General features: G+C 36.9%; 1 protein-coding gene and 1 pseudogene across 1 annotated transcript in view; both read right to left on the bottom strand.

The window, feature by feature from the left end:
* SHOC1 (shortage in chiasmata 1) overlaps positions 1-27,016 on the bottom strand; it is an 87,249-nt gene that overhangs the window by 48,110 nt on the left and 12,123 nt on the right. Inside the window, exons 4-12 of the mRNA XM_059071547.2 lie at positions 24,772-24,956; positions 18,585-18,750; positions 18,269-18,380; positions 16,971-17,121; positions 15,916-16,017; positions 14,727-14,835; positions 8,618-8,712; positions 7,644-7,886; positions 1,173-1,586 (exon numbers count right to left, since the gene is read on the bottom strand). Coding sequence (XP_058927530.1) covers positions 1,173-1,586; positions 7,644-7,886; positions 8,618-8,712; positions 14,727-14,835; positions 15,916-16,017; positions 16,971-17,121; positions 18,269-18,380; positions 18,585-18,750; positions 24,772-24,956 — 1,577 coding nt within the window. The remainder of the gene's footprint in view (positions 1-1,172; positions 1,587-7,643; positions 7,887-8,617; positions 8,713-14,726; positions 14,836-15,915; positions 16,018-16,970; positions 17,122-18,268; positions 18,381-18,584; positions 18,751-24,771; positions 24,957-27,016) is intronic.
* Positions 9,578-11,245, bottom strand: LOC131761145 (heterogeneous nuclear ribonucleoprotein K pseudogene; annotated as a pseudogene).

Here is a 27,016-nt window from a genome sequence, read left to right as displayed (position 1 = left end):
ACAAAGTAATATAACTTTATATAGATCTATAAAAGGCTGTCATATCATGCTGCATGCAAAGAACAAGCATTCTTTTCTGCTTTTCTATGTCATGACTTTTTCCCAAGCAGCTCCCCAACCATGGGGAATCCTGGCCCAGTCCAACATAGTCTGGGTCTGGGTAGGTACTCTGCCCAATTCTGGTGTTTAGTTAGCAAGCTCATTGGACTCTCAAACTAATTTTTGGTATATATTTTACTTCTTGCCTTATTTTACAGTTTATTCAGGGGCAAGACCTTGTGTACATGAACAGTATCAATACATAGGACAGTAAGACCTAAGTATACTCTAACTCTCACAAATAAATATTTTTGTACTTATTTCATTTTGGTAATCTGTGTCAAACACATTCTAGAATACTAGAATTCTAGAATTTTTTTTTTACCAGAAGTGAAATGATATGATGCATTATACTACTTTGATATGTTTATAAGCGATGAATGTAAAACAGTTACAACTTAAACAGAAACTCTTTGATAAAGTTAAAAAGAGTAATAGGCAATCAAACAGGCAAAAGGTTCTTAAGTACACATTAAAATACAAGTGAAAATATGGAGGTAGAACTGTGAGCTAAAAGAGAAAAAAGAGGGTTTCCCTGGTGGCGCAGTGGTTGAGTCCGCCTGCCGATGCAGGGGACGCAGGTTCGTGCCTCGATCTAGGAGGATCCCACATGCCGCGGAGCGGCTGGGCCCATGGGCCATGGCCGCTGGGCCTGTGCGTCTGGAGCCTGTGCTCCGCAGCGGGAGAGGCCGCAGCGGTGAGAGGCCCGCGTATCGCAAAAAAAAAAAAAAAAAAAAAAAAAAAAAAAAGAATGGCAGAATGATCAGCAAAAATTAGAAATGTTATGAATCTGTATGACCAAGTTGTGGAAAGTGAGTTTCTACAAATAGTGGCTTTTCTTAAAAGTTCAAATGCACTTTTAAATTTTTTGGAAAATACATATATACATCTATATCTGTATATCCCATATCTATCTCTGTATATAATGTGTCATGAATCAATGACATTTTCTTTGACTTTGAAGAATAATGTGTTTTATCTGAAGAGCTTTATTTCTTTACCTTCTATAATAAATTATACATTTAGTCCTTGAAGCTATCATACTTACACCAAAATATTACTAAATTACTCACCATCATTTCCATCATTGTCTGTGACTTCAGTCTTTGAAGTGCAAGTCTTATACTTATTTCGCAGCATAATAAAGTCATTCAAAAGGTCCAAATTATTCTCCCGTTTTTTACCATGTTTAAAAGGTGCTTCTTCAATTTTGGAAGAGGAAGATGATTCAGTAGATGGTACTGTGCTGTCAAGTTCCAAGTAATCTTTATTTTCTTTAGTTCGGATTATTCTATAACTTAGTTCTAGGTCATTCTTTGGTTTTTCTTCTTTTCGTGGTCTTTCAACAGCAACATATTCATCAGAAAAATACGAGTCTGTTACTTCTTTTGCCAGAGGTGGAGTCTTTTGTGAAGGTGATAAATGATCATTTGTAGATATCTCAATAAGTTTAATAGGTGAGGAACAACTTTTATGTTCTAGCCATGCTGAAAACAGAAAATGAAAATATCCAATGACTTCCATGCCTAAATGAATGATCTACTAGGGTATTAAGATAACCTTTAGTTCTGGGTTCTTATTAATATAATTTGATCCTTACGAGTACTTTGTTTACTGTTTTTTTTTTTTTTTGCGGTATGCGGGCCTCTCACTGTTGTGGCCTCTCCCATTGCGGAGCACAGGCTGCGGACGCGCAGGCTCAGCGGCCATGGTTCACGGGCCCAGCTGCTCCGCGGCATGTGGGATCTTCCCGGACCAGGGCACGAACCCGTGTCTCCTGCATCGGCAGGCGGATTCTCAACCACTGCGCCACCAGGGAAGCCCTGTTTACTGCTTTTAAAATCAATTTTTGGTCTGAATAAAATAATTTTTTAAAGGATAAAAATTCAGCACCTCTTTTTCCTACTACTGGAGCTAAGGTTACTGAGCAAAGAAAGAATTCCAGACTATTGTCAATAGTCTAACAACAAGTCATAGCCTTGGAGCTATTATACCTACAGTTATTCTAAGGGTCAAAAACTTACATACAAAGCAAGCCACAGACCAGAAGAAAATACTTGTAATACATATACTTTAAAAAAGACTGTATCCAAAATATATAAAGAACTCTTATAACTTAATATTTTAAAAGAAAGTCAATTAAAAATTTGACAAAATATTTGATCAATATTTCATATAAGATATGCACATGCTGCAATATGGATTAATCTTGAAAACATGCTAAATGAAAGCAGTCACGAAAGACCACATATTGTATGATTCCATTTCTATGGCACATACAGAAGAGACAAATCTATAAAGACAGAGAATGGGAGTGACTGCTAATGGGTACAAGATTCCTTTTGGGGGAGGATTAAAATCTCCTAAAATTGATTGTGGTGATGATTATACCTCTCTGTGAATATACTAACTTTGAATGGTAATTCAAAGGTTTTTAGTGTATTCACAGAGAGGTGTATACTTTTAATGGGTGAATAGTACGGTATGTGAATTACATGTCCATAAAGCTATTAAATATTTTTTAAAAGAAGGTATAAATATAAATATAGCCAATGAGCTTGTAAAAAGATGGCCATCGTCATTAATTATCAGGAAAATATGAATTAAAACCACAATGAGATACCACAACATACCCATCAGAAGGGCTAAAATTTAAGATTTTCAACGCCAAGAGTTGTCAAGGATATAGAGTAACTGAAACCCTCACACATGGCTGGTGTAAATGTAAAACAGAGCAACAACTTTGGAAAAAAGTAGTTTCTTAAAGAGTTAAACATACATCTACCATAAAACCTAACAGTTATACTCCTAGATATTCACTGAAGAGAAATGATAACAAATGTCCACAAAAAGACTTCTACAAGAATATTCAGAGCAGTTTTATTCATAACAGTAAAAAACTAGAAAAAAATCCAGGAGAGTTGATAAACAAACCTTGGTACATCTATATAATGAAAAATTCCTCAGTAATAAAAAAGTAATGAACTAGAGATACACACAACATCATGAGTGAATCTCAAAAATGTTATTCTGAGTAGAAGTCAGACACAAAAGAATTCATACTGTATGATTCCATAAATGAAATTCCAGAACGAGGGAAACTAATATATAGTGACAGAAAGTAGACCAGTGGTTACTTGAAGTCAGGGGAGAAGGTTGGTAGGAGAGAAGGGTGGGATAGAAGGAGAATCACTATAGAATGCAATGGAGCACAAGGGAGCTTCCTGGTGATAGAAATATTTTATATCTTAATGGTGGTGATAGTTTCATGGTATAAAAATACATGTGTCAAAATTCATTAAACTGTACAGTTAGAACAAGTGCATTTTATTATATGTAAATTATACCTCAAAGTTTATTTGAAAAAAACGTAAGTGCCTTATAGGCCAGCTAAATAATGTAAATGAGTGAAGTACAGGGCCAGTGCTTAAATCATAATCTTTGGGAAGACAGATTTTGTTTTTTTCTTCCAAAATGTGGTCTATAAATTTTTTTGCTTTTGCTTTTATTAGAGATACTGGTATTGGAAACATTTTACTTTTCTCTTAACTATTATAAACATAAGACGAAAGTGCAAGAGTAATGCTAAATACCAACCAACACCTGGCCTCAATTTGTGAGTGCTGGGAACTACGGTGAACTGGAGGGTGTATTGTCTGTCTAAATGGTGAGCTACTACCAGCCCTAACCAGTTGTTGCCATGTGAGAATCTGAGTCTGATTTTTGGAATTTTAAAGACAATTTCAAAATACAGATCACTTTCGTACAACCCTCCAAATTTTAAATGCTGGTAACTAATTAAAATACCATATGGGTCAACAGTACATGGGCTGAACAGGATCTGAGTGCTACCAATTTGCAACCTCTGAGATATTTTCTAGAGATATTCTGGAGTGTTTAGTAGGTAAATAAGAACTGTTTACTATTTCACTTTTCTGATTATTTTCCTCTACTACTCTCTTTAACCACCCGTATCCTGACAATGTGGCCATGGGCTCCTGATAAAGTTATTGCTTTTTAAACTTCAGAATGAAACTTCAGGATTCATAATTCTACTAGATAACAAGATGAGTTATATGTTTCATTTTAACCTCAATATAGTTACATATCATAATAAAGATTATACATAGTTTTATAGATTTAATACATTATGGATATCGGAAGACTCCATAAAATCATCTTCTCTCTTTTCTTTGTCTCACAATCTGACTTCATCTCTTTTAAAATTCTTTTTCTACCATGGGTAACCATCTGGGTCTTAGGATAGACTGGTGTGCATCTGCTTGACATAGTCTGCTTATCTACCCTCTTTTCTACCACATCCAAAGCCCTCTGTCTTCTGTCTTTGAAACATCCCTTGATAACAATTCTCACCCCAATTCCTGTCTCCTTAGAGCAGTCTTCCAACGTACACAATAATGTCTAAAATTCACTTTTAAAAAATATTTATTTATTTATTTTTGGCTGCTTTGGGTCTTTGTTGCTGCGCACCGGCTTTCTCTAGTTGCGGCGAGTGGGGGCTACTCTTCGTTGTGGTACACGAGCTTCTCATTGTGGTGGCTTCTCTCGTTGTGAAGCACGGGCTCTAGGCACGTGGGCTTCAGTAGTTGTGGCATGCGGGCTCAGTAGTTGTGGTGTACAGGCTTAGTTGCCTGCAGCATGTGGGATCTTCCCGGACCAGGGCTCGAACCCGTGTCCCCTGCATTGGCAGGCGGATTCTTAACCATTGCACCACCAGGAAAGTCCCTAAAATTCACTTTTAAATATATTTACTTACTCTGTAATAAAATAAAAGTAAACTTCCAGCTCCTTTAAAAGCTAAATTTATTAACTATTGCACAAACTGATTTTAAAACAATACATATTTAAAACAATACATATTTCAAAAAGGTATAATTGAGTCTAAGTATGTTCCATTTACTATAATGGCATACATAGCAACCAAAATAACTCAAAAGAGGAGGGGGAGTGGCCAAGATGGTGGAGCAGGAACACCCTGAGCTCACCTCCTCCCATGGGCACACCAAAATTAGTACAACTATTTGCAGGGCAACTATTGATGAGAAAGACCTGAAGACTAGAAGAAAAAGATCTACAACTAAAGATATAAAGAAGAAACCACAACGAGACAGAGAGGAGGGGTGGAGACAGAGTAAAGTCAACACCCATACCCCCCCACCGGGTGGGTGACCCACAAATGGGAGGATAATTACAGAGGTTAATTGCAGAGGTTCTCTTCAAAGAGTAAGGGGTCCGAGCCCCACATAGGCTTCCATGGCTGGGGTCATGCACCAGGAGGATGAGCCCCCAGAACATTTGATTTTGAAGACCACAGGGGCTTACTTTTGGGAGAGCAGGAGAGCTGTAGGTAACAGTCTCCACTCTCAAAGGAGGCACACAAAATCTCACTCACCCTGAGACCCAGGGCAGAAGCAGTACTTTGAAAGGAGCCTGGATCAGACCCACCAGCTGATCATGGAGAGATTTCCAAAAAGGCCAGCAGCAATTGGAGCTCACTCTGGGGACACAGAAGTTGGCAGTAGCCATTTTTTGGGAGCTCATTCTGCCATGAGGATTCTGGTGATGGCAAGTGCCATTTTGGAATCCTCCCTCCCTCTAGCTTATTAGCACTGGGACTGGCCCCACCCATCAGCCTGTTGACTAGTACTGGGACGCCTCAGGTCAACCAGCTAGCTGTGTGGGGACACAGCCCCACCCACCAGCAGGCACCCCTGAACCTCTAGCTGCCCTGGGACCTGGTCCTGCCCGCCAGAAGGCCCAGGACCCATTCCTGCCCACCAGTGGCTGGACAACAGCCCCAGAATCTCCTAGGCCTCAGCCCTACCCACCAGCAGGCCAATACCAGTTATGACACCCCAGGACCCTGCAGCCAGAGACCCCAGCACCTGTCTCCACCCATCAGTGGGTGGGCACTAGCCCTGGATCCCCTGAGTCCCACTGCCACCCCCCAGTAGGCTAATGTCAGCTCTGGGACACCTTGGCCCCTCAGCCAGCTACCTCAGGGTCTGACCCCACCCACCAGCTGGCCGACACCAGCTTCAGGACACCCAGGCCCCTGAAGTGTCAAAAACCAACCCCGCCTACCAGCAAGCTGACACTAGATCTGTGACCCCCAGGTCTATAACCAGCCATCCTAGGACCTGGCTTTGCCCATGAGTGGGCCAACAGTAACCCCGGGGGCCCCCAGAGCTCCAGCCACCTTGTGACCCAGCCCCGCCCACTAGTGGCCTGCAGCCTCCACACAAGGGCAGGGCTTGGCAACCAACTGGACAAGGAGCCAGCCACGCCTATCAGACCACTCACATTAGTCAGTCTGCCACAACAGAAGTGCCTAGACAGCCCACATAAGAGGCACCCCTAGTGCATATAGCTCTGGTGGCCAGAGGGGAGTGTGCTGCTGGGACGCATATGACATCTCCTACAAAAGACCACTTCTATAAGACTGGGAAACATACCCAACCTACCACGCACATAGAAATAAAAACTGTGAATCAGGCAAAATGAGGGGACAGAGGACTATGCTCCAAATGAAGAAACAAGATAAAACCTCAGAAGAAGAACTAAGTGAAGTGAAGATAAGCAATCTACCCAATAAAGAGTTCAAGGTAACAATCATAAATATGCTCAAAGAACTTGGGAGAACATAAAGTTCCTAGAAGAAGAAAAAAAAATTAACTCAAAAGACATTTTGAGTTAATTATACAAGTAAAAAATTATACAAGTAAAATTATACAAGTAAATTATATAAGTAAATTATACAAGTAAAATTATACAAGTAAAAAATTATACAAGTAAAATTATACAAGTAAAAATTATACAAGTAAATTATACAAGTAAAAAACCCTTAATGAGGGCTTCCCTGGTGGCGCAGTGGTTGAGGGTCTGCCTGCCGATGCAGGAGACGTGGGTTCGTGCTCTGGCCTGGGAAGATCCCACATGTCCGCGGCTGGGCCCATGAGCCATGGCCGCTGAGCCTGCGCGTCCGGAGCCTGTGCTCCACAACGGGAGAGGCCACAGCAGTGCGAGGCCCGAGTACCGCAAAAACAAAAAAACAAAAACAAAAACAAAACCCTTAATGAGTAAACTTTTTGGTAACAAAGGAAGATTTTCTATTGTTGAAGAGAGATTACTAGATATGATTGAACACTTAAAGCTCAGCTGTCAGGTTGAAAAATAACAGTGCTGGTTTGTATCTAGGCTGATGTAAACAGAAAATGGGCTAGAAATTAATCATTTATGAAAGAAAACAAAGACATTAATTGAAAATGGCTAGACATTTCAAGCTGAGACTATAGAATTTTAGGACAGAAAGAGATTTAATGATTAGCTAGTCAAATTTCCTCATTTTTTCAAGGAAGAAAATGAGGCTTAGTGAAGGTCAAAGTTATAAATTCTGGCAGAGCCAGAGCTATATTGAATGTTGGAATTTAGTTTTATTTTCCCAGTAACCTAGTGGAAAGCCAGTATCTAACACCTCATTCTGAAAATGTTTACACAAGTGATATTTACTATTACATACTTACATTTTGATTGAAGCACATTGGTAGGCAAAAATGTCTCCAGTTTACTATCATCAGAAGATAGATTATTATGATACAGATATGTACATAGATGTTCCAAAGTTTCTGTCATTATCAGATTTAGTCCTGCTCGTTTCCACCACTCTGCATTTTCAGGATTAACCACAAGGCTTTCTTCTTCAATAGAAAACATCTTTTTAAAATCTGCAACTGAATATAGACTGTTGGGCTCTTCAGTTCTTGGCACTTAAAAAACCACAACAAACCAAAAAACAAATAGTGAGAAAGAGTTCACAGGGCAAAAAAGATAAAAAAACACAATAAACAGAACCATACTGGAAATTTCTTACAAAATAGATTCTTACAAATTAGAAAAATAGTAAAATAAAGTTATGTCTAGTATTTCATCTTCAAGATGCTAATATTTGTAAAAGTCCAAAATATTATAGCAATAGAAGTCACATAAAGGTTTATTTCAACTTATGGAAATATCATGAAGTTAAAATTATTCTACTATTTAGTAGGAGATAGGACTATTATTTTGTTTGACCATTTTAGTAATTACTAAATTAATACATTCGACAATATTTTGAAGAATTAACGTAAGATTTATTAAATCAGAAATTCCAATTCATTATAATGAGCCTAAACAAGATGATATATTTTATCAGATTTTTATGATGACTATCATTTTAAATATTTTGACACAGAACTTTCCGCTTCATTACTTTTTAGCCTAAGTAGGGACACAGAATATTGTATGGAGGAACTGAAGTAGCACAACTACTTAATATTATTAACTGCATTCCAGCCTCAACCCAAAATTAGGATTATAAATTTTGAAATCCTAATTTTGGAATGGTGCTTTTTATGACAGTATTTTCAATAATAATAATAATAATATTACAATACATTTCTACTGATTGTACCTTTTATCTATACTTTCTATTTAGCATTCAAAATCAATTAACCTTTACCTCTAAACAAAAATGGATTCAAAGAGCTTCTGCAACTTTCTGATTGCCACACCATACAGTATTTGTTAGCTGATTCTTCAGCAATAAGCAAACTACTGAAAAAGAAGAGTTAAAGTTTAATTTATTAATTATATTGTCTTTTTGCATAATAAAATTTCAAAAAAAGTATTTTTTTTTTTACATGTAGCAGGAACTCAGAATATTTGTTAACTGGGCATACCTCCAGTCAAAGTGTCGTGTTCTGAAATAAAAGTAATTAGGGCCATAAAAGCAAGTTAAGAGTATAATAACATTACATATTATTTTTCCTTTCTGTTTTTTTATAAACACTTTTTCTCTTTGTTTTTAGTTTCACAGTTGAGGTGAATAGGAATTTTAAATAGGAATTTTTAAATTTTTAAGGAATAGGAATTTTTAAGTTTTAAATAGGAATAGGAATTTTAAATAGGAATTTTTAAATAGGAATTTTTAAGTTTTAAAATAGGAATAGGAATTTTTAAATAGGAATTTAAAAAATATTTTTAAATAGACTTTTAAATAGGAATTTTTAAAGTTTTTGTATTCATGAACAAATGGAAACGATTTACATTTCGCCAGTGATGAGACAATTCCTTTAAGTTGTTTCAAATGGTCCTGGAACCTTTGGCTAATTTATTTATTTATTTTTTAGGTTCACTAAATTTATTTTAAAAATCATAAAACGTGTCTTACAAAAGAGCATTACATTCTGCACACTGCTCTGACTAGATGCCAGGGACATATGGACTATTGCTACTTTTCCTCCCTGTCCCACCCCCCAAATGTTACAGTGACCACAAAGCAAAGTGTTCACAATAATTACATGGGGGAATTTTTTTTTAAACTACCACCAATAAGCAAAAATTAAAATTCACTCACTCTACTGCTGTTTCAAAATTTCAGTGTTTTTGCACACCCTCCCCCACCCCCCACCCTTTTGTAAGGAACTGAAACATTACATCTGGTGAACAGCAAAGATTTCACTACACCTCAAATGCAGAACACCTATGAAGCAGAGGAATGTTGGCTTTTTAAACAGAAGCAGATAAAAAAAAAAAAGATGCAGGACTCCTTCAATTCTTCACTAGTCTTAGAAAAACTTTCCAGAATACTGCTTCACACTGTTCTGCAGCAAATACTGTGCAGTCTGTATCTGGTCCCGTGTTCCTGTAATGGTGATCCGATCTTCAGACGCTTCTAAAGGCTCATCAATTTTGATCGAAGCTCTTGACTCATGACGGGTTTGTTTAATCTGCTGACTACCTTTGCCAATAATAGATCCAGCGAGATCTTTGGGAACAGTTACTGTGTAGTAATAATAGTTCCACCAAGATCACCATATGAGCCACGACCCCCAGCATAGGAATAGTCACATCCAGAGCCACCCTGTGGTTCATAAGCCATCTGCCACTCTGATGGGCTCCATGTATCTACTGCAGAGTCCCAGGTTTCATCAGCACTGAAACCAACCACACCATCATAACGGTCTCCAGGTCTCCCTCTTCTGTCATAGGCCATTAGATCTCCTCCTCTAGGTGGTGGTGGTGGAGGAAGAAGATTCCGAGCTCTGCCACCAGCCGGGCCCCTCGTCCAGGAGGAGGTGGAGGAGGTCCTCGGCGAGGGCTCCTATCATCATAATCTCTTCTGGATGGAGGCATGGGACGCCCACACCGACCAGGAGGCATTCTGTCAGAACCACCTCTTCCCCACATGGGAAATCCCACGGGACGTCCATGGCGGTCATCAAACATCATTGTAAAACCACCATAATCATAGGTTTCATTGTAAAAATTGGGATCATAAGGCTGAGCACGTCCTTTGATGGGAGACTCTGATATAAGATCAAGGATGATCTTTATGCACTCTACAACCCTATCAGGTTTTCCTCCAATAAGAATGACTCTGTCAGTGGAATGAGGACATTCCTGGAAAAGCTTGATTGTTGTCTGAGTGTTCTCTCAAAGTTCTTTGATTTTAGCACCTTTGACCCCAATAATTCCTCCAGCCAGACTCTGATGGATCAACAGTCTCAATTCGCAAAGTCACTTCCTTTATAGTGTTGGTAATTTAAGCATTCCACAGCATCAGATTCGAGCGGGAGCAGTCTGGTTGCAGTGGGTGATGTCAACTGCAGGCCCTCTTCCAAGGTAGGGATGATTTTCTTCAGAATTTCTCCAATTGTTTCAATATCAGCACTGATACTCAACATGCGCTTGGGGCCACTGCTGTCTGGGACTGAAACACTGGCATTGTAGTCTGTACGGAGAGCCTTAATATTCTTGCCTCCTTTTCCAATCACTTCCCCAGGATTCTTGCTCTGAAGCAGAATGCGTAATTCAACCATCTCATCAGTGTTTCTAGATCTTGTAAAAGCTTGTTTGTCTTCCTTATCTTCAGCAGGGCGTTTACCAAATTCGCCATTGGTTCCGGTGTTGGGAAAGGTTTCCTCTGGCTGTTCAGTTTCCATTTTCTTGTATTAAAGGGACACACCAATCAGTTATTAAATATATCCTTGCAGGGCAGAACTGAAGTGTTCTGGGCGGGACCAACTGACACCCTAGTGCTGCAGTAGCCAGGCAAGGCTACCGTCCCTATGCCGCCGTGCTGCCTCAGCCAGTCACAGCTAGACAGAGAACAAGCGTAGGCTTTTAACGAGCGTAACGCTTTGAACGAGCGTTAGAAGTCTTTTTGTTCGTTTCTTTTTATGGCTGAGTAATATTCCATTGTATATATATATGCCACGTCTTCTTTATCCATTCATCCAATGATGGACACTTAGGTTGCTTCCATCTCCTGGCTATTGTAAATAGAGCTGCAATGAACATTTTGGTACATGACTCTTTTTGAATTACGGTTTTCTCAGGGTATATGCCCAGTAGTGGGATTGCTGGGTCGTATAGTAGTTCTATTTGTAGTTTTTTAAGGAACCTCCATACTGTTCTCCATAGCGGCTGTATCAATTTATATTCCCACCAATAGTGCAAGAGGGTTCCCTTTTCTCCACACATGTACATATATACACCACCAAATGTAAAACCGATAGCTAGTGGGAAACAGCCACATAGCACAGGGAGATCAGCTTGGTGCTTTGTGACCACCTAGAGGGATAAGGAGGGTGGGAGGCAGGGAGAAGCAAGAGGGAAGAGATATGGGATATATGTATATGTATAGCTGATTCACTTTGTTATAAAGCAGAAGCTAACACACCATTGTAAAGAAATTATACTCCAATAAAGATGTTAAAAAATAAAATAAAATAACATTGCTATTTAAAACACCAAAAAAAGTCTTTTTGTTCTAACTTTGGCAAATCATAATACACAGATAAGACAAGTTTCATAAATTCTCATTAGATATTTGAATTATAACAATAAGTAGGTATATATCTTGTGTGATTAAAGAGTTTACTGCAGTTTAAGTAAATACTTTCAATATCAGATTGAAATTCAAGATTATACTAATTTCAGCTAGTTTTTGTTTCTAACTGCCAATCTGCCTCAACAGATGGATTAGGGTATATGGAGTTAAAAAAAAGTGTAAAAGAGCACACAAAAAAAGAAGTATAGGTCCTGCAAATAAACATCTTGCACCTTAACAAGGGGATTAAAAATATTTAAACCAATTATAGGTAGTTTCTGTACTCATCCCATACTATTTTTTTAGAGTTCATATCTGATATGGGCAGTTCTAGTTCATGGTAGAGTTCTGTATAGCACAAATTTATCCCCCAAAGGAAATACCTCTTTGCCAGAAGATGAAGATAATTGGGGCCCTCAATGTCAGGCTCCTCCATCTCATGCTGTGACACCTTCCTGAGACCATTAATAGAAGCCTGAGCCGCTAGTGATGAGATGCTCCAGTTGCTTCCAGTAATCCAAGAGCATTCTCCTCTGGCAGATCAGCCAATCACAGCTAAGAACTCAAAACCCAGCACACAGTGTCCACTCTGGGAATAATTTATTAGAGACTTGGAGATGTTCCTGTAATTTTCCTTAAAATGTGTTATTTTAGGACATATTAAGTTCCAGGATTACAGTGGGGAAGAAGGGCATTGTACTGGTTATGTTCTTAGTTGTGTAACTAGCATAAGAAGTAGGGGAATGAGGTGACTTTATGCCAGGATGGCAGACTAATCTAACATAAAAAACATTAAATTACAGGTATGCTGTATGGTATAAGATAGCAATCAAAGCTATCTCATACTCAGAGGACAAAGATGCTGGGCTATTAAGCTATGCAATTTTGGATCAAACTAGAATACGATGATCCAACCCTGCAGTATAAATTCTGAGAAGATTACAGACCATCCTGGGCTGTACTGAACAGATTTGTGGCTCAGTATTTGGTTCTACATATCTGGTTTCCCCAACACCAGTACCAACCACATTGACACAGGTAAAGAAGGTCAGTGGATGTCCTCTGTTAGGGAGGGGATATGATCTCTGGTATTCCTAGGGAAGTAAGCTGAAAGCCAACTCTATTGTTCAACCACTGAACACACTGCTCTGTTATCCTTGGCTCTTCCTGGTCAGAGAGGTATGACAAATCTTTTGGAAGACCCCAAAACAACCCTATGAGGTATGTACAATTATTATCCCAATATTACAGATAAAGAAACTGAGGCACAGGGCAATTAAGATCACAGAGCTAGTAAATGATACAGCCAGGCAATCTGGCTCTAGTTCAGAGCTCTTAACTACTTATTATGGGCTGAATTTGTCCTCCGCAAAATTCATATGTTGAAGCCCTAACTCTCTGTACCTTAGAATGACTGTATTTGGAGCTAGGGCCTTTAAGAGGTAATTAAGTTAAAATGGGGTGATTAGGGTAGGCTCTAATCCAAATAACAGGTATCCTTTTAAGAAGAGGAGATTAGGACATAGATGTGCATGGAGGAAAGACCACATGAAGACAAAGGGAGGGGCTTTCCTGGTGGCACAGTGGTTGAGAATCTGCCTGCCAATGCAGGGGACACAGGTTCAAGCCCTGGTCTGGGCAGATCCCACATGCCAGGGAGCAACTAAGCCCGTGTGCCACAACTACTGAAGCCTATGAGCCTAGAGCCTGTGCTCCACAACAAGAGAAGCCGCGATAGTGAGAGACCCACACACTGCAACGAAGAGTGGCCCCTGCTTGCCGCAACTAGAGAAAGCCCTCGCACAGAAATGAAGACCCAACACAGCCAAAAATAAATAAATAAATTAATTAATTAAAAGCAAGTTAAAAAAAAAAAAAGACAAAGGGAGAAGACAGCTATCTACAAGCCAAGGAGAGAGGCCTCAGAAAGAATCCAATCCTGCTGATATCTTGATCTTGGACTTCCAGCCTCTAGACTGTGAAGAAATAAATTTCTGTTGTTTAAGCCAGCTAGTCTATGGTATTTGTTATGGCAGCCCTAACAAACCAATATACTGCTACACTGTATTTCATGGTAGTAAGTGACAATAGAGGCAGTGCCATTGGTAAGCATCCACTGGCAATGTTCTAAGCAGATTTTTTAAATTTTAAATTTAAAATTAAAATTTTCAAGTTGTTTATATTTAATGGTAATATATTCCCATTCAAAATACTAAAAGTATAAAAGAGCCTAGCTTGATTACTAACTAGCTCCTATATTGCCAGGTTACCCAGTTCCCTTCTGGGCTCAACCAACAGTACCTGATTTTTTTTTTTGTGGTATGCGGGCCTCTCACTGCCGTGGCCTCTCCCATTGCGGAGCACAGGCTCCGGACGCACAGGCCCAGCGGCCATGGCTCACGGGCCTATCAGCTCTGCGGCATGTGGGATCCTCCTGGACCGGGGCACGAACCCGTGTCCCCTGCATCAGCAGGCAGACTCGCAACCACTGTTCTACCAGTGAAGCCCAAGTACCTGATTTTTGTGTGCCCTTCTAAAGATATTCTATGCATATAAAAACAATTATGTACATATATATTCATATATTCCCTTCAGTTGCTTACTATGAGCACCATTTAATCTCTTACATTTTTTTCACAGAGCTATCTGGGAAATTGACTTTATATGGAGAGATTTAATTAAAGATTGCTTCTTCTGAATTGCAATTTGAGTTCTAGATTTAATCTTTACTTACATTTTACAAGCAGGAGAAGATGGAAATTTCTGAAGTTCTGCACATAATGAATTCACTGAAGAATGTTCGTTTGTTAGGTGTAGATGAGTTAATGGCATTTCTAACTCTACTAGAATATATAAAAATTTTAAAAATCATATTACATAAATATTGAATAAAATTATGTATAATTCATAACTTTTTGTAAGCAACTATTATGTTTGATCATTGTGTTACAACAGAAATTTTCAATCAAAAGAAATTTGGGTTATTTTAAATAAAAAATAACAGCTTTAAATTTCCATCCATATAAAGGATTACACATATACCACATGGTGTCTCAACTATGATACTACTGATTTTAAAAAAATACATTGGCAACTAAACTTTATTGTTTACTATATAAGATAAATTCTAAGACTTTATGTGTAATAATGTTTTCAATTCTGACAACTTATGTTGTCAGGACTTAAGAGGTAGTATTATTTTTATCTCCATACTAAATACTGGTGATGTTAAACAAGTAGTATTAATAGACAGTAATTTTTCACCTTGAAAAGTATGGAGTCTAGGTAGCCTAGCACAGAGTTATATCTTTTATAGGGTGGGCTTGAAAAGCTAATCCTCATTTATCATAAGTAGTCAGTGTGTTTCTGTCACTTTCATAAATAAAGCAGTATACTTCCAAATAGATGATTAATATGATCAGATATAAATGTAACTAAATAATAGCATCATCAATATAGTTAGGGAGCAATACAATCTGGCATTACACTGGAACAAGAGATGATTCTGAGATTCCAAATTTGGTAGGATAGTGATAGTAACAATAATGATGGGATTGCTTTGGGGATTAAAAAGTTAAATTTACAAAAGTATAACAAGGGTCAGCAAGATTGCTAATACTGAGGTAAAATATAAAGTTCTTTTTAACTGAGCTATAAAATTATAAGATTTCTATTTTTAATATTAATGCTATTTCCTCCATTCCTCTTCCACAATCTTTGTAACTCTCCTCTTTTGATGCTAGAAGGATGTTAATGATAGTAACAAATGTAAAGGGATAGATAAGAGAACAACTTGGCTTGCAATAATCAAATTTCAAACATGAAAACTGTCTCATAGTAGACTTTATATGTGAATGTATTGTACTTTTACATCATATATAGATATCCCCTGATAAGCTCCATGATTTATTCAAAATTTCTACCTGGTTCCTTGTACTCTGGTTCACATTGACTTTGAATGGCCAAAATTTCTGTGGAGCTGCATTTTATATCCTCAATGTCAATTCCATGCTTGATAGTAAGATCTGGGAAAAAAAAAAAAGGAAAAAGTCTACTACCAGCAGAAGTACCATGATATTAGTTTTTCTGTAATCTTGTTCATTCCGCAGTGGCAATGATTCTGAGGAGTCATTTAGTACACCATCAGGGCCAAGTGAAGGCTGGGAGTGTAGCACCACAGTCATTCAGTACATTCACCTGTCCTTTTCCATTACCATGCATATATTTGTGTCCTTCTAACAAGCCCATGGGCCACTTGCAGTTTTGAGCTCTGCTAGGTTTTCAAGTTCTGGTATAAATTTGATCTATTTATTTAGGTTGGCTTTTCATTACCTTGCTTGACTTGCAGGCTCATCAGTAATCCCCTTGATTTAGTCTTGTCTGCAAGAATTCCTTCAAGTCTGTTGATGGCAAGCATCCCTATTCTCAGTGGATATCACAAATCCCCCCTCACTCCTCCCTAATATTATTTATCTTCGATTATTTCAACTGAAATGTATGAGAGGACAGTTAAATATTTGGGTTCAAATTATATTAAAAGACTTCGACAATATTTACTAGTCTAACTGGGAAGAAACCATCTAAATTCTAGGTTATGACTCTCCCAGTCATCTGATTCCATGAATCATAACCTTACTCTGGGCTTCTAAAGTCAGCATAGAAGTTGTTAGTGCTTTGTCACTATGTATAAGAAAATAACTCAAAAAAATTAATACAGTCATATGGGTTTTAGTTCTATCTTTATAATTATCTTGAAATGGTTAGATTAATTTCAGAGACATTTTAAGCTTGCAAGTGTATAAAGAGGAGACCATGAGAAAAGTGTCTTATCAATAATAATTCTGAGATTTCGTTGTGTAAACTTACAGGACACTTTAAAAATCTGAAGGTTCAGAAAAAAGTTTAACGAACATGAATTTTTATAACAAACATTATTAAGTAGTTCTAACAAGTAATAGATTTAAAAATTAACTCTCACCTCTTTTGAAAAGCTTTTCATTTTCATCTACATAATTTATTATTTCTGGCATTAAGTTTAATGACTCCTTCAGTTCTGAGAGTGATGGAATATCAACTTCTTCTCTGAGGCTTGTAGATACTAAGAATTCACACTCAGGCAAAATTGATGACTGAAATAACATATAGGTAAAACTAGTTTTTAGTGAGGTTTTCCAGATAAATACTTCTGAGTTCATAAATGGATACACTTGCTTAATTGGTGTACCAATTTTTTTTTTTTTGCGGTACGTGGGCCTCTCACCCTTGTGGCCCCTCCCGTTGCGGAGCACAGGCTCCGGACGGCTTCACCGGCCTAGCTGCTCCGCAGCAGGTGGGATCCTCCCGGACCGGGGCACAAACCCGCGTCCCCTGAATCGGCAGGCGGACTCTCAACCACTGCGCCACCAGGGAAGCCCTGTACCAAATTTTAAACTAAACCCACACTCAAAAACTTTAATGCTCTGCATACATTTTATTTTAAAAGTAAGTGTAGCAGCCAAAAAAAATATTACAAGCAATGTTCTCTCTGAGTAATATCCTTCATGGCCACCGATTACATTAGTGACATACAATATCCCTAGATGCAGAAGTATCTTCTTTTATTTTAATAACAAATTTTCAAAATTCTAAATTAAAAAAAATCACCGAAGCAAATGAGGGCTGGTGAATGGAGAGAAGTAAAAAGAGCAGATGGAATGGAATGGATCTTTACTGCACTCCACAGAATTTATTTCTCTTTCATTCCTACAGAACTGGATTCTTCAGCAAGTGAGACTGTATGTGCATAACTCTCAGAATTAACAGGGGAGGAAGAGGGGGACTGTAGAAGAGGGGCTAACAGGTGAATTAATATTTTTACCATGTGTGTTAAAGTTTTTATTTAAAAAAAACCTTTAAACACCTTAAGACCTATATATATATATATATATATATATATATATATATATATGACCACTTAATGTCCTATACCAGGTATATTGATTAAATTATTAAAAAATTCCCTATACCTGGGCTGTACACCAGACCAATTAAATCAGAATATATCTGAGTAGGATCCAGGCTTCAGAATTTTATTAAAATGTATCAAGTACTTCCAATGTGTAGCCAAGGTTTAGACCGCTGTCTCTGAAGTAAATTTGACTCCTTAATTGATACACGTTCAATCCGTTATCAAGTCTTTTTAACTTCACAATAGTAGATGGCCAATGTATATTACTACATCTTGTAAAAGTGTGATTTACTAACTTTTATTTTAAAATTACTGAAAGCAAATATTACAGCTTCATTTAAACCTACCTTGTCTTCTAGCTTCTCCTGACAAAAGTTCTCTTTATCCATGTAAAAATCTTCCACAAAACCTTTCATATCTCCTTGACAAGAGAAACACCCCCTTAACAAAAAATAAAACATTAAATTAGTGTTTACTAAAAGCAAGGTACATACCAAATGTAGTTAATCAAAATACACAGTGATTAAAATTAGAATTCAGGTAAATAATGATAAAATACTATGATTGATAACATCTAAGACTTGTGAGCATACACAGAATATTTTCTTCTCTTAAAAATATTCACAACACGGGGCAATTAAGTACCTGAAAAAATTAGCTTCTGTGAAGATCTGTCCTTTGAAATCTAACAGGGGATCCTTTACCGAAAATAGCTTTAGCCTACTCAACAGAGTATTCGAAGTTGGTAGCTGATTTCTATAGGCCATCAAATTATTTGCAAAAATTATTTCTTCATCATCAATAGACAAATCTGAAAATAAATAAGAAATATAAAGGAAGAAGAGGAAATCTAAAAGTTATACAAAAGGATTTAGATAGTTACTGTAGTCAGCCATTGATACAGTCGGGGTTTTCAAACGCATTTTTAAAATTTATTTATTTATTTATTTATTTATTTATTTATTTAAAGTATAGATGATATACAATATTATATAAGTTACAGTGTACAATATAGGGATTCATAATTTTTAAAGGTTATACTATATTTATAGTTATTATAAAATATTGGCTATATTCTCTGTGTTGTACAATATACTGTTAGAGCTTATTTTATACATAATAGTCAAACACATTTTAAATTCTTTAGTTCTTCATTATACTGTGCAAATAAATCATGTAGCATAGTACTGGTACATAGGCAGAAGCTCAATAAAATTTAACATTAGTACACTGAGTGGTGACCAAATGTCCTGAAAGAGTTGTAAAGGCTCATATTTTTTTCCAACAAAATTAATGTAATCAATGGAGGAAAATATCTTGTGGTCTTATGCCTCAAAATAGCCAGGTTTAGCCTCAGCAAGATGGTAAAGAAATAAAAGCATTTGACTTTTGCTGACCCTAGTGTTTTCTTCTCTGTAAGATTTTAACTCTTAAGGTCTCCAATTCATCCCCAGAGAATGACAGGTAGGGAATGGAGATGGTCTAAAAAGCCTATAACTGAGACCAACTCTGATTCTAGCACGCTAAGGTTGTTCAAACATGTTTGTTATAAAATTAATTACAATGGAAGCTGTGTAGTGAAGTATCTACTAGAGAAGTGTGACACAGCTTACATATTAGGAAACACAACTGCTAACAGTTAATTGTTGGAATAGGTTTCTCCTCTCTATCCCCACCCTATCATGTTTGGGTCACTTTAGAATCTTAGCTAACAGTGTCAGTGCTTTAGCAGTTTCTAGGCCCAGGAGGGAACATAAAACCTACTCCCATTCCTCAATAATCTCTGAGTGGAAAAAGAAAGAGGAAAATATAAGCTCAGATGAGGAACTACTTAGAAAACCAAGCTCCCCAAAGTGAAAGCCACCTTGAAGGGGAAGCAATGGTCTCTTGTTTTGGGCAGTGGCCTTTCAGTTAAGTAATTTTAGAATGGTATGAGAGAAGGATAGTATGAAGTGATGTCTCCCATGACCAGCCACATCACTGGTATACATGTGCTTAATAAATATGTGGTGTAGAGTAGAGAGGCAGGGACCATCTCTTTGCCTAGTGCTAACTTAAAATACCAAAAGAGAACTTGTGTAAACTAGCCTCCTAAGAGATTGTTTATCTGTTTATTGGAGCTTGTTAAGTTCTTGACAATCCTGTGGCAAAGAGCTTCCCATGCATGATGTACCGCAGAAAGCTAGCCAAAATCAGTTCCATGTCTAAGCAGGGTTTAACTGAGACGATTTAAAGATGGTTTGTTTGTAAATCCATTCTGTAAGTACTAATGAAGTCATGTTAACAGTAAAAATCCAAAGAGCATTCATTTATATCCCCATCTCCACCTCCCACTTTCAATCACAGCCCCTCTAGCCGTCTTTCCTTCCTACAGGCTCATCCTGGTATTTCTGGGAGTCCTTGAGGAAGTCTCATATCAGTTATGAGGTCTTGTTTCTAATCACCTTTTTTTAAAAACATCTTTATTGGAGTATAATTGCTTTACAATTGTGTGTTAGTTTCTGCTGTATCACAAAGTGAATCAGTTATACGTATACATATATCCCCATATCCCCTCCCTCTTGTGTCTCCCTCTCACCCTCCCTTTCCCACCCCTCTAGGTAGACACAAAGCACTGAGCTGATCTCCCTGTGCTATGTGGCTGCTTCCCACTAGCTAGCTATTTTACATTTGGTAGTGTATATATGTACATGCCACTCTCTCACTTTGTCCCAGCTTACCCTTCCCCCTCCCTGTGTCCTCAACTCCGTTCTCTACATCTGGGTCTTTATTCCTGTCCTGCTCCTAGGTTCTTCAGAACCATTTTTTTTCTTTTTAGATTCCATATATATGTGTTAGCATATGGTATTTGTTTTTCTCTTTCTGACTTACTTCACTCTGTATGACAGACTCTAGGTCCATCCACCTCACTACAAATAACTCAATTTCTCTTTATGGCTGAGTAATATTCCACTGTATATATGTGCCACATCTTTATCCATTCATCTGTCGATGGACACTTAGGTTGCTTCCATGTCCTGGTTGTTGTAAATAGTGCTGCAATGAACATTGTAACCACCTTTTTCTGTTGGAGCCACTTGAGGGCAGCATCACACCACAACTAACGTTCTTTATAACTATCAAAGGTTTTACCAGGGGTGTTACTTCCTTATATTCTAAGAAATCCAGCATACCCTGGATTTCTTACCTTATTCACTAGTATATGTACCAACACAGATATGAGGAGACTGTTTTCCTCTATTATAGAGGAGTGTTAAATTGTCATTAGGAAACATAATTTTGGCTAGTTAACTATGAAAAAAAGCAGAAGGAAAGGGGTCTACTGACAGGAAAGAAGATAGGGTTATTCTTTGCAGAAGATACTTTTGTATACTTATATACAATACTTTGTATTGTATATAACAAGGGCTATATACTATAGCCCTCCCAACTTCCTTGTCCCCTCTATAAAAGAGTTCCCCCGTTGCTGGGCAAGGACTTACATGTGGTTCACCATGGTTGCAGACCTGGAATTGCAATTCTCTGCTGATCCCAAATAAACCCATTTTTGCAGGAGAAATATCTGGCAATCTATTTCAGGTCAACAATACATTTAGGAACATACTTTTAATTAAAAACAACATTAATTGGGAAATCTATAATACATGAATAAGATTAAAAGCTGCAGTCATTAAAAGCCATGATTTGGAAGAAAACTTAAATATATGGTGAAATGTTCCCAAAATACTGTTAACATTTAAAAATACTATAAGGCATATACAATAAGATCACAATAGTAAAACAATTTTGTTTAGAATATAGGATTATAAGTTTTTAGTAAAGGAACATTCTATGTACTTAAGATGTAGGAAAACATAAAATTCATTAATAAAATTTTAAATGAATGAGAACTGATAAAATTCATTCCTCATTCATGATCAAAAGCTCTTAGCAAACTCAGAATAGAAGAAGCTTCCTCAACCCAATAAAGTATGTAAGTTTTTCTAACGTTTCACCGTTGAAAATGATGTAAACATTGAAATAATATTTACATCATTTTTAATGGTGAAACAAAGTATTTCCTTTACTATCAAAACAAGACAAGGATGGCAACTATTACTGCTTCTATTGAACAATATACTGGAGATCCTAGCCAGCACACTAAGACCAAAAAAGATATAAACGTTGTAAAGGGAGAAACAGATGTCTAATGAAATCACTATCTCGACGAGAGTCTTCCCACATTCACTGCAGCATTATTCACAATAGCCAACAACCTAAGTGTCTGTTGAGAGATGAATGGGTAAAGAAAATGTGATACACACACACACACACACACACACACACACACACACACACACGGAATATTGTTCAGCCTTGAAAAAGGAAATCCTTCCATTTGCAACATGAATGAAACTGGAGGGCATTATGCTAAGTGAAATAAGTTAGAGAACAACCAAAACTACCGCATGGTATCACTTATATACAGAATCTAAAATTTTTTTAAATTAAAAAATAAAAAGCCAAACTCATGGAAACAGTAGAATGGTAGTTGCCAGGGGCTGTAACAGGGGTGTGGGGGAAATAGAGAGAGGTTGGTAAAGGGTACAAACTTGCAGTTATAAGTAAATAAGGTCTGAGGATCTAATGTATAACATGGTGATTATAGGTGATAATACTGTAGCGTTTAAATTTGCTAAGAGAGTAGAACTTAAGTGTTCCCACCAAAAAGAAAGAGAAAAAATAAGGTAAATATGTGAGGTGATGGATGTGTTAATTAACTTGATGGTGGGAATCCTCTCACAATGTATACGTATATCAAATCATTACATTGTACACTTTAAATGCATTACAATTTTATTTGTCAGTTATACCTCTATAAAGCTAAAATACATGTGGGTCATTTATGAAGCTAGGGGGCTGCTGCTTTTTGTTATAACATTGAATAACTATTTGACTCTCTAAACTATGTACATGTACAATTTTTTAAAATTAAAAATTTCTATTTGTTTATATGTTCCTGGGATGTCTAAAAAGATATTCATAAAAATGGTTACATTTATTGACAAATAATATGTGAATATTATAGAAAAATTAGTACATATCAACAAACCAACAAACAATAAAAAAAACCCACTGATTTTATGTCTTAAAGAAATATGTTTGGAATTAACTTATAATTTAGTAATAACTATATTTGACAGAGCAAATTTACAGTATCAATTGAATCTCAAAGTATAATACATTCCTTTCAATTTAGACAGTGAGACCAAAGTATCTATAAATCTAGTAGCAATCAATATAACTGCAAGGAAAATAAATGGAATTGCAAAATTAAATTTATAAAGTGACATCAAATGACACAGGACCCTTAAGGAGATATAGGATATGGACAATTCATATGTATTTGGGAAACTCAAGCATATTTTCATTCGGTGTATAATAGTTAAAGAAGCTTCTGGTTCTAGATGATGACAGATATTATGAAATTTCCCAATAGATGCTTCTAGCTTGCCACATTAATATAATAACAGCTGTGGTTGGGTAGCCTGTTATTTTTTATAAATCATATCTTTACATGTACATATATATAATTTGATCCCCACAAAATTGTTTATAAGAAATTAAAAGAATGAATTAAAAGAATGAAATTATAGAAGAAAATTGAAAACCATAAACTTTTTAATAACTGTCAAAATTGTACCACTTTTTTTTTTTTTTTTTTGCGGTACGCGGGCCTCTCACTGTTGTGGCCTCTCCCGTTGCGGAGCACAGGCTCCGGGCACGCAGGCTCAGCGGCCATGGCTCACGGGCCCAGCCGCTCTGCGGCATGTGGGATCTTCCCGGACCGGGGCACGAACCTGTGTCCCCTGCATCGGCAGGAGGACTCTCAACCACTGCGCCAACAGGGAAGCCCCTGTACCACTTTTAAAGATTAGATTTAGACTATGATCAAATCTTCTGACTCCAAATTCAGGCTCTTCCTATTATAGCATGCTCTCAAGTTTAGTCTTTAATGCAATCTCTATCTTCTCAAACTATAAGAGGGATTTAACTCTCTCTATATCACACACATATTTGCCAACACTAAAAATTTTATACACCATTTATGTATCTACATAAAAACAGCACTAAAAGAACCAAATTATTTTTCATGTTCAAGCTAAAGCATATCTTAAAAGATAGTAGCAATTATATAATGGAGACATAAGTTTTATAATATAAAAAGGGAATAGGTTGTTATACATACAAGAAAGGTAGTTCTCAGCAAGTTTTTACACAGTTGGAAAAATTTATCACCCTCTAGTAAGATGAGAGATTTGGAATATAGTTTGGATAAAATGTATCTTTAATTATTACTTACTGTAAATTTGTAAAAACTGAGTGAATTTCTTGACCTAATACGGCAACTCTTCTATCTCCACTTTGAATTATGGTTTCATATAAATTAGATAAGTTTGAAAATCTTTAGCATATTTGAGAAAATAAAATAAAACTATCACTTAATAATCTACTAGTTTAATGTTACACCAGACTGCTGTGTCATCAGATCTGTACATAGATGCTAATAGCGTTATAGCAATATGTTGTGAGCAACCTATGATCAAACCTCTGAGGCTATTCTGAAGCTCAGCACACTTAAACTCCAAAAACAACTACATTTACAAAAAGGGGATTAATATGAAAGAAAATATTTCACTAATGTGAAACTTAGAATTACAATTTTGTGGGTGAATACCCTTAGCAAAGTTAAAAATTTAAAAATCCAATAAAAGAAAAAAGAATCACCGAAATGAAAATTTGTATATTAGTAAGAAATGTTTTATAACAATGGAAATAACAAATGTTTTACCTTGCTTCTGTCCTTGAAGTAATGGACATTTTTCTAAGCAGTTGACAAGTGTAAAGACTTCATTGTACTCCTTATAGGTATATAAGCTGGCTTCTTCTACTTCAGTTTGGGAGTCTGGGTTTGAACTTGGAACAATTTCCTCAAATTCACAGTTAAGCTCGGTCACCATTCCTGTAACTGTTTTCCTGTGACATTAGAAAATTACTGAGTTTGTGTATGTCCTATTTTAAAACATCTTTATTAACAAATAGTATATGTTCACTGTAGAAAATTACCAAATTCCAACAAATCCAGAGAAAAATTACCCATAGCTCCACCATTCAAGAGATGAATTTTAAAATTTTGTATTTTCTCAATTATTTTGGAATATTTTAAAATAAAAGTGGATTCAAGTATATAGTATTCTGTAACCTGTTCTTCTTCTGCTAAACAATGAAGCATGAGCACATTTATATGTCAATAAATGTACATTCACTTCATTTTTGAGTGGATGAACAAGAATCCATTGTATTGGTAAATAATAATTTATTCAACCAGTTCCCTAGTATTGGAAATTTAAACTTGTTGTAATTGTTTGCTATTATGAGCAACAATGCAAGGAATATCTTTGTGCACTTGTTTAATCGTTTTCTCAAAATGCAGTTCCTAAAAATGGAAATGACGAAGTTAAAGATACATAGATTTTTAGACTTTGCCATGCATTGCCCAAATGCCCTTGTGCTGGATATTGAATGTCTGCTTTTCCATGTCATTATCCAACCTTTTACATTCTGTTCTACAACCTCGGAGACTGATCTCTGTGAACCAACTAGGCTGCCTTGCTCTGTCTTCTGGTTGCATTCAACCAGTGGAAGCATTGGCAGGAGATCAAAGGTGGGAAAACAAACAGGTTGAAATATTATTCTTTCCAAATCTTTCCCTCCTGGGCCACAGTTTGGAGAAGTGGCTGCATTCTTCTACCAACAGTTACATCTTTTATCAGACAGCCTCTCTCCCATAGCTGCAGTTCTTACTGTTTTGGTTACTGCTCCTTCAAGCTTAGGGTGGTAACAACTTCCAGCTGTTGTTAGTCCTGGGAACTTTTTTTTTGGCTCTCTTGACCCTGCCTGTACCTTACCTGTTTCCTGATTGATCCAGGTATATCTGCCATTGTCTACATCATTGGGGTATTTGAACTTACAAGAGCTCTTTCCACTGATTTTTGCAACAGATAAATATATTATTGGCAATTTAACTACACATTCTGATATACATTTTTTATGATATCCTAAAATATTTTAGCCTTAATAATTCTCTGTACAGACTGAAAGAACCAAAATCAATATAATTCCCCAATGTAATTAGAGAAAAATAATGAACATGTCATACCCAAATCATATATAGAAAAATCTCTAAAGTTTCTGCTTTACTCTTTAAGAAAATACAAGGTACAAGAAAAAATATTTCATCTCACCCAGGTCCATATTACTCATAAGAACACTGATTCCTATGTGGATCTTTATAGACTTCTAAATTTAGTGCTTAGATAACTGCTTTTTTAAAAAATAAATATTACTGACAGAGTCAGTACTTTATAAAAATGCTTGGTACTACAGTTTTGAGAAAACCCCATCAATTCTCTTTCCCTAGATATAAGTGAACTGTAAAGACCAGTATTTCCTGGATCTCCTCCTTGTCCAATATTATCTATTCTTTGTTCATTGGTGTCACTCCCTCTAACTACAAGTGCTGATGTTCCCCCGGCTTCCAGTCTATATTGTCTTTGCTTTCTTTCCATATAATTCTTTTTGAGCAAATTCATCCACTGCAGTTCACGAATTCCTTAACTTAAATGAAATATTTATTGAGTGTCTACAATGTGCTAACACCTCTTTAGGCACTGGGAGTGGAATGGTTAACAAAACAAAGTTCTTGCCCTCATGAAGTTTACCTGCTAATGGGACAATAGACAAATACATAAATAAGTAAATAACATAATGTCAGGTGGTGAAAAACTGTTATGAGTGAAAAAAAAAGAGATATTAGAACATCAAGTAACAGCCAGAGGGTTGACAAAAGGTATATATATATATATATATATATATTTTTTGGTGGTACGCGGGCTTCTCACTGTTGTGGCTTCTCCTGTTGCGGAGCACAGGCTCCGGACGCTCAGGCTCAGCGGCCATGGCTCACGGGCCTAGCTGCTCTGCAGCGTGTGGGATCCTCCCAGACCAGGGCACGAACCTGTGTCCCCTGCATTGAC

The sequence above is a fragment of the Kogia breviceps genome, chromosome 8 (genome assembly GCF_026419965.1).
Source record: "Kogia breviceps isolate mKogBre1 chromosome 8, mKogBre1 haplotype 1, whole genome shotgun sequence".
NCBI lineage: Eukaryota > Metazoa > Chordata > Mammalia > Artiodactyla > Physeteridae > Kogia > Kogia breviceps.
Note: the sequence above shows the minus strand (reverse complement) of the source record. Positions and strands in the feature narration are given on the sequence as shown.